Raw genomic sequence first — 7,801 nt, 5'->3', positions numbered from 1 at the left:
TGTCACAAATAAACACTTCCTTACAGCCAAACTTTCCTATATCCTTGTAGGACTAAATTCTATAACAAATAAATAATTTATGGGGCTGGAAATAGCTTTTCTACTTTCTACAGTGTGTGTGGGGGGGCTATTGAGTAAGATTTAGCAAATTGATCCTGGCTTAATTCTTGCAGACATTATGTAGTACAAACTCTTCTTCGATATAGATTATAAATTTAGGTTTAGCAAGGAATAATATGTGTTACTTTAGCGGTAAAAAAGTTACCAAGTAGCTTGTGCTCCCAGGGATGTTACAGGCTAGAATTGATATTTTCATGTCACTTCCACTAGTGCAAAGAGAAACAATTCATCTTAGTTTACAAAAATACAGAGAAAAATTTTGCTTCCGGACATTATGGAATAACAGGGAATAGGTTTACCTTCTTGCCTTAAAACAAAGTTACGCAAAAAACAGGAAAACATGTTTTTGTACGAAGTACACAGTGTAGCAAACACCCCACTTTACAAGCTGCAAGCAGTTTGCAGACGTATTATACAGGTGGGGTCCTCAGTGCCTTCAGCCTCTGAGTCCATTTACATTTATTTACGTAAGTCAAACTTTTGCTCCACCAGATAAAATTCATTGAAGTAAAATTGTACGTACACGCTCTACCCCTAGACAACCGCGGAACCAATCCCGGGAGTAGTGAAGTCTCACGTTATTGTGAGCTCTAACGCCGTGACGTTACCCTCACGTAGACACTCGCGAGACCCGAGACTCGAGGGTGGGTGGTGCTAGCAGTCCGTTTACAGCCAGCGAGGTTTCTGTGAGGAAAACGGACATTCGCTAACCTGCGGTTGCCTTGGCTGCTACCATCATAAGCAGCCTGGCTGGGGCCGAGAGGACCCTTCTCCTGCAGACCTGCAGCTCCACTACCCCGGACCGTGCTCCTGGAGGCCGCGACCCAGACCCGTGCCTGAAGGTCCGCGAGGAAACCGAGGCATCACAGGTGATGGCGGAGACGGGTGAGAAAAGCCTGGAGGCCGTCCTACTCCCACAGCCCCAGCTTCCAGGGGACCGGGGACCCTCCCATGACCCCACGGGCTGTGGCCATAATCCCCAGATCCGAGGTGGTGGGGATCCCGGTGACGGAGCGGCTGAAGCAGGGTTAGAAGAGGCTCTGCTTCCCGCCGGGGACCTGGAAGCCGAGCCTGTGTCCATGGCAACGGACAACAGCCGGAACAATGGCTGTCAGCTTGGTGAGCCGCGCGGCGGCCCAGGTGCGGAGGAGGCCTTAGAAACCTGTGGCGCACTGAGCTTGGGGTCTGAGGTGGTGGCCGAGGCTAAGGCCGAGGGAGTGAACATTGAAATGAACACCATCTCAGTAGCAGTGGATGAGGGAGTGATGGAAAAGGAAGGAGTGAAGGAGGAGAAAGGAGTGGAGCAGGAGATGGAGATAGAAAAGCCTGTAGGTGAAGAAGTAAAAATGGCGGAGGAAAACAGACTGGTAGAGGAGGAGGCAGGGCCCCAGCCCCTGAATATGAACCTCCGCATGAACCCACTGGAGGCCATCCAGCAGGAACTGGACACTGTGAATGCTCAGGCTGACAGGGCCTTTCAACAGCTGGAGCAGAAGTTTGGACGGATGCGTCGACACTACCTGGAGCGGAGGAACTACATCATTCAGAATATCCCGGGCTTCTGGGTCACTGCCTTTCGGAACCATCCCCAGTTGTCCCCCATGATTAGGGGCCAAGATGCAGAGATGCTAAGATACATAACCAATTTGGAAGTGAAAGAATTCAGACACCCGAGAACTGGCTGCAAATTCAAGTTCTTCTTTCGAAGAAACCCCTACTTCAGAAACAAGCTGATTGTCAAGGAGTATGAGGTCAGAGCTTCTGGCCGAGTGGTGTCTCTTTCCACTCCAATCATATGGCGTAGGGGCCATGAACCCCAGTCCTTCATTCGCAGGAACCAAGACGTCGTCTGCAGTTTCTTTACCTGGTTTTCAGACCACAGCCTTCCAGAGTCTGATAGGATTGCTGAGATTATCAAAGAGGATCTGTGGCCAAATCCACTGCAGTACTACCTGCTGCGTGAAGGAGTCCGCAGAGCCAGACGTCGCCCGATACGGGAGCCAGTGGAGATCCCTAGACCCTTTGGGTTCCAGTCTGGTTAAACTTTGCCCATGGGACTACCCTTGCATAAGGTTCCCTAACACCTCTTGGTGGACCTGTGCTTGGGCAACAGAAGTGGATATGCCTTCTACTTTTTTGTTTTCCTGACATTTCTGCAACCTTTTTTTCCTCTGGACATTTAGTTCTCTCCTCAAAGTTTCTTATCCTGAACATTATTGTTAGATAGCAGTACACTTTTTTTCTGTGTCTCTTAATCGCAAAATAAAAGTAAAGATAGCTTAGAAATACCTGCAAAAACCAAACCTTTTAGTTTTATTTAGCTCTCTCAATGATTTCCAGGGACAGGTTGTCTTGTAAAATAGAGTGCCAGAGCTCGTTCTTCCCTTTGCTTTCTTCCCCAGCCCCCAGAACCTGGAGGATTTAAGGGAGACAGATCTAGATAGAATGAAAAATGTTACTTAGTTCATAATGGGTAGAAGAGCTTAAAGAGATTGTGATTGGTGCCCTAAGAAGGGGAAACTGATCAAAATCCCAGGCAAAAATGAACCAGGTAAAAATGGGGCCTAGCTGACAGAGTGTTCAAGGAAAAGGTTTTCCCCACCCCCCATGTTAGTGATGGGAGGAGAAATACATTTTCTTAGAATTTCCATGGGAGAATTGAAGGAGACTAGAGTGTTAAATGTGTTGCTGAGAGAATAGTTCTTTAAAGAAACACAAACAACTGTAGATGCTTTCTCTTGTTTTTATTTGCTTTGACTTAATTTATGGAGAAGATTAATATTGTATCCTTTATTTAACTCTGTCCTTTATTTAACTGTGTCCGATATTTAGTAAAATCCTGTTATTTTCTTAGTTTCTGCTTACTGGGAAAATTGACCTGTACAGGCTTTCTTTGCTTTCATTTAGTAACATTTAGAAAAATAACAATCTTATTTTCCAGTAGGAAATAGAGACAAATGAATATTCATAATGGTTTTCAAGTTTTTGTTTCCATTAAAACTGCATTTTTAGAAATATAAATAACTTGAACTTGTCAGATTCTCAAGACTTTGGAAATTGTTATCTTCATGGGGAAAATAACCTGGGGAAAATATGTAGTTTGATTGTCTTACTTGATAATTGCTCTGGTAACAACTTAGTAATTGTGTCTCTTTTCCTAAATAGCTTAAATACTTGGGGAAATTGCTCTTGTCAAGTTAGAAGTGTATCACTAGCATATTTATCTTTCCATGTGTGTGCACGATGGTAAAATAAAACCATGTTATTCTGTGAGAGTTTTTATTTTTCACCCTGTTAACAAACATTCTTGAAATTATTCAAGGTAACAGACTATGAAATTAGTAAAGTTCTTAAATGGATATCACAGGCTTTATCTCAAATGAAGAATAAAATAGGGCACACTACTACTGTATCTTGCAAGGTAGGGAGTGACGTTGCTTTTCTTTGTTTTCAAAAAGGCACAATTGGGACTGCTTACTCATGATGTCAGTTTTTCCCCTTGCAGTTTGTGCAGCACTCCCCACCCTCCTTCACTTTCTATCTGTGTAGATAATAGTCTCACATCATTCAGGCTTTTTAGTCACTTGTACATTTAATAAGCACACATTCAGAGAATTCTTATAAGTGATATACTCTTCTATCCCATACTTTTTCACCTGTGAAAACTTGTTCATTTTTTTCCTTCAAACCTGACCACCTTTTATTTCTGTCAAATCCAGTAAGACGTCATCAATAACTGCTGCTTTATAGTTTTTCTCTTCCCCTGTAGGGAAGATGAGAAAAAATTTTTACGTACTTGGTGTACTTGGGAGGATCTTCTGTTGTAGAAATGCCTACATAGTAATTCATTGTATTGAATTCCATGAATATTAAGACATTCTGTGAGGTCCCAGGAAGATAACGGAGTAAAAGAAGATATCAAGTGCACTCCCTTTATTGTTAAAGAACTGAAGAAAGACTGATAGGCAAACAAATGACACACAGTGATACAGTAAAATACAAAGATTTGTTCACATGTTTTTCACTGTCCCTTTTTAGTTTCGAAGTTTTGTGGAAGCAGGGATGGGGGAGGGTATGATAGGCAAACAAATTGACACAGTGATACAGTAAAATAAAATACAAAGATTCACATGTTTCTCACTGTCCCTTTCTAGTTTGAAAGTTTTGTGAAAGCAGAGTTAGGGGAGGGTGTTTTTACCTCCTTTGCTGTGTCTAGCTTAATGTTTTTTTGCACGTAGCTGTCAGATAAATATTCACTGAATGAACAACAAAATGAAAAAAAATGGACAAAAAAGAAACTTAGTACCCCAAAAGAATTTTGATGAGGTAATGAAAAGAAGAAAAATGGTTTTCAAGGCATTTGTAAGATTGATATCCAAAGATTTTGTGAAGAATTTATTAAATAAAAGCAAATTTCTTGTTTTAAGTAGCTAGAACAAGTCCAAACTGTAACAACCTTTCACTTGCCATCTTAACAGAGCGTTAATTTTGGAACAACTTTTCTGTGCTCTGTTTCTGTACATCTCAAGGTGACTATTAAACTGGAGATTGAAAGCCATCATACTCTAGACTAATGTGCTGTCTAGTACAGTAGCCACTAGCCACCCATGGTTTTTGAGCACTTGAAATGTGGCTAGTCCAAATTGAGATCTGTAAGTATAAAGTACTGGATTTTAGAGACTTGGTATGGAACATTAATTTTTTTATGTTGATTGCATATTGAAATACTATTTTTGATATATTGGGTTAAATGTATTACTAATTTTTCACTTATCCATTTTTTTAAGTGTGGCTACTGGTAAATTTTAAATTATATCTGTATGGTTCTAGACTTTTTGATGAATATCTCAAAGCATATAAAAATACCTAAAAATTAAACATTACTTTCTCCCCATGAAATTTTTTGTGACTTAAAGGTTATCTAGCTTAAATTCAAGATGGGTAAAATATAGCTAGAGGCCAGTGGGTAGAAAGGGTAAAATGAAATGCCTTCAATCTACTTGTTCTCAACTACTATCCTAAGATATGGTATTCAGTACTTTGCAAAACGTACTGTGTAGAACTATTTGGATATAAGGTAGATCTGGGTGCCAAGTTGGCACTGATACTGGTTCATAAGTCTCCAGCAACATTTATGATCTATAGCTTCATATTTTTCTAGAATAAAATGTTCTGTACTTTTTGGCTTACAGATGTACGTGGAGCTCAGAAAATAAAGTAATTTTAGTCATTAAATATTACCACTTTGTGTATGTTACATGGGCTCCAAGTTTCAGCAATTAGCCAGCAATAGGAAAAAAAATCTAGTATTGTCGATTCAATGCTCACCACTTAAAGAAGCATATTTTATTTTTGAAGATTAGTAATTGCTGCAACCTTGCAGCAATTATTATGTATTGGATACTATATTAAGGATTATATGGAATAGTAAAGATTGTTCTGGCCCTTGAAGCACTCAGTATCTCATTGAAGGGATATCATTCCTTGGATGTTTTCACTAACAATCCCTCAAACCAGTCACTTGCACAGGAAAACAGGATTTATGTGGTCAAGAGGAGGTGTCAGATGATCAGGACCATCCCCTCAGGGCTAACTTCTTTCTCTGTGTTAATTTATAATTGAAGTGCTAGACGGTATAAAAATAAGTATAATCTTTATCTATTTATTAGTATGAGAGGTGTTTCACTTGTGAGCAGAACTTTATGTTTGATTGAAGTGCTTTGTTTCAGCTGTGAAGGATCACCTTGATCCATTTCCTTTGACCTCAGAGGTTCTCAAGACCCACAGAAAAATTTCCATCAGACCACATTAGGAAAACTGGATGTCTACTTTTTGGCTTCACTTTCTCAGGATTTGCATTTAATGTAATTTCCTTGAGAACAGGCCAGGAAGAAACAGTTCTATTAAAAATGAAAAGGGTCACTTAAGTTGCTAATTTTCATAAGTACCCAGATGTCTTAATAGTGGCCTGAAGAGGCAGGGAAGGCACACTAGCTTTAAGTTTGGATTAATTCACAGTTTTAGAATCTTCCTCCAACTACATTAGCCAAAATAAATAGCTTGTCCATAATGCAAGAATGGTAATACCTGTATTATAAGCTAATACTCGCCCAGGTTGTATTTGGAGAACATAAGGTTGTAGAGAGGATAACAATAACAAACATGTGCCAGGCACTGTGCTGAAAGATACCAAATACTAACATTGTTAATAAATGTTAGAGTTCAAAAATGCCTAGCACAGTGCCTGGCATATAATATGTAATGAATATTAATTACCATTTACCTTCCTCTCAATTTTAATTTCTCATTTAATTTACATTAGACAAGTAATCATTTAGCCTCATATTTCTCAATCCTGACTGCCCATTATAAATAGCAGGGGGCTTTGAAAAAATCCTGATGTCTAGGCTCTACCCCAGACAAATTAAGTTAGACCCAAACCTGCAGACATGTTTGAGAATCATGGAAAACCTTTTTTTTTTTTTTTTGGACTCCTCAAATGACAGAGTGCTCAGTCCCTTTCCAGTTTTGTTACATTTACTCATAAATCTACCACCTTATAACACCCAGTTATGGCAAAGTGCCTGGCATATAGAAAACTCTTAGCACATCTGCTCCATATTAGAACCCCTACAGTTTTACAGAATGGAATTAGCCTAATTACACAAAAGAGCTCTTTTAAGTATTCTACCCCTTAACCCCAACCCACATTGTGAACAACAGCCTGGCCATGATTCCTGGTAGTTAACATGACCAATGCCATCTTAGGAAGCAAGCTGACCACCAGTTCACCCAAGGAGGAGCGGGACAGACTCACCTGAAAGGAATGTTCTTGCATAGTTAAGTGGGCCCCTAAGTTGTTTACTGCTTTGAATTACACAGCTCTTAACAAGCCCTTAGCACAAGGCCACAAGCTACCTATGTTAGCAGGTACCACTTGGCTGTTTTTCCCACCTCTTTCCCCTTTACACAAGGAAATTTACTCTTGCTGTCTCACAGTCTGCTTCATAAATTCCCTTAAACTTTCTCAATTCTGGAATTGTTCGTCTGTCTCTGGTTTCTTGACCCTTTCCTCCTTTGAAGCTCGGTTTTAGTATTCTTCGGGAAATTTTCTGAACATATGCCTGACAAAAGAGTACAATCTATATAATTGGTAAATGTGAAGTAGCTTGGGAAACTTGCCTGTGGTGAGATAAATACAGAATGGTTGTCTTGAGGGTTCAGGAGAGTAACTGGGAAGAAGCAAGAGTGAACTTTTAGAGGTGACAGTGCTCCATATCTTGATTTGGGCGACAACAACACAGATGTATTCATTTGCACAAACTTGTCAAATAATACACTTAAAATCCATGCATTGTATATAGTGTATGTAAATTATAGCCCCAATAAATAAGTAAATAACATTTTAAAATATTATTGGGAATTCAAAAACTGGAACCCGTTTGCCCATCTCCAGTATTTTGCCTTATCTCCTCTGCTTAAATAAATGTTGCTGACTCCATTTATAAGACCTTATTTGCAAGTTTTTCTTACTGCTGTATAATTTCATTTATAATTCCAATCTTGGAATTACTTTTCAACTTTTTCTCCCTCAGTTCCAGGCCACTAAAGAAATTAAGTCTGCTCAGGACAGTGTGTCCTGAAATAGTGTTGACAGTAATAATTTCCGTGTGGCACTCTC

At 39.8% G+C, this 7,801-nt stretch overlaps 1 protein-coding gene across 1 annotated transcript; it reads left to right on the top strand.

Annotated features, from left to right (window-relative positions):
* Nucleotides 1-745: 745 nt before the first annotated feature.
* On the top strand, nt 746-3,479 carry TSPYL1 (TSPY like 1). The gene has a single exon (XM_028510478.2). It carries the CDS (start codon nt 993-995, stop codon nt 2,160-2,162), a length of 1,170 nt encoding a protein of 389 aa, XP_028366279.1. The 5' UTR covers nt 746-992; the 3' UTR covers nt 2,163-3,479.
* Nucleotides 3,480-7,801: the final 4,322 nt, after the last annotated feature.

The sequence above is a fragment of the Phyllostomus discolor genome, chromosome 4, assembly GCF_004126475.2.
Source record: "Phyllostomus discolor isolate MPI-MPIP mPhyDis1 chromosome 4, mPhyDis1.pri.v3, whole genome shotgun sequence".
Classification (NCBI taxonomy): domain Eukaryota; kingdom Metazoa; phylum Chordata; class Mammalia; order Chiroptera; family Phyllostomidae; genus Phyllostomus; species Phyllostomus discolor.
Note: the sequence above shows the minus strand (reverse complement) of the source record. Positions and strands in the feature narration are given on the sequence as shown.

Excerpts from the sequence above, each read along its gene's own strand:
- TSPYL1 (XM_028510478.2), top strand. The coding sequence starts at position 993 with ATGGCGGAGACGGGTGAGAAAAGCCTGGAGGCCGTCCTACTCCCACAG.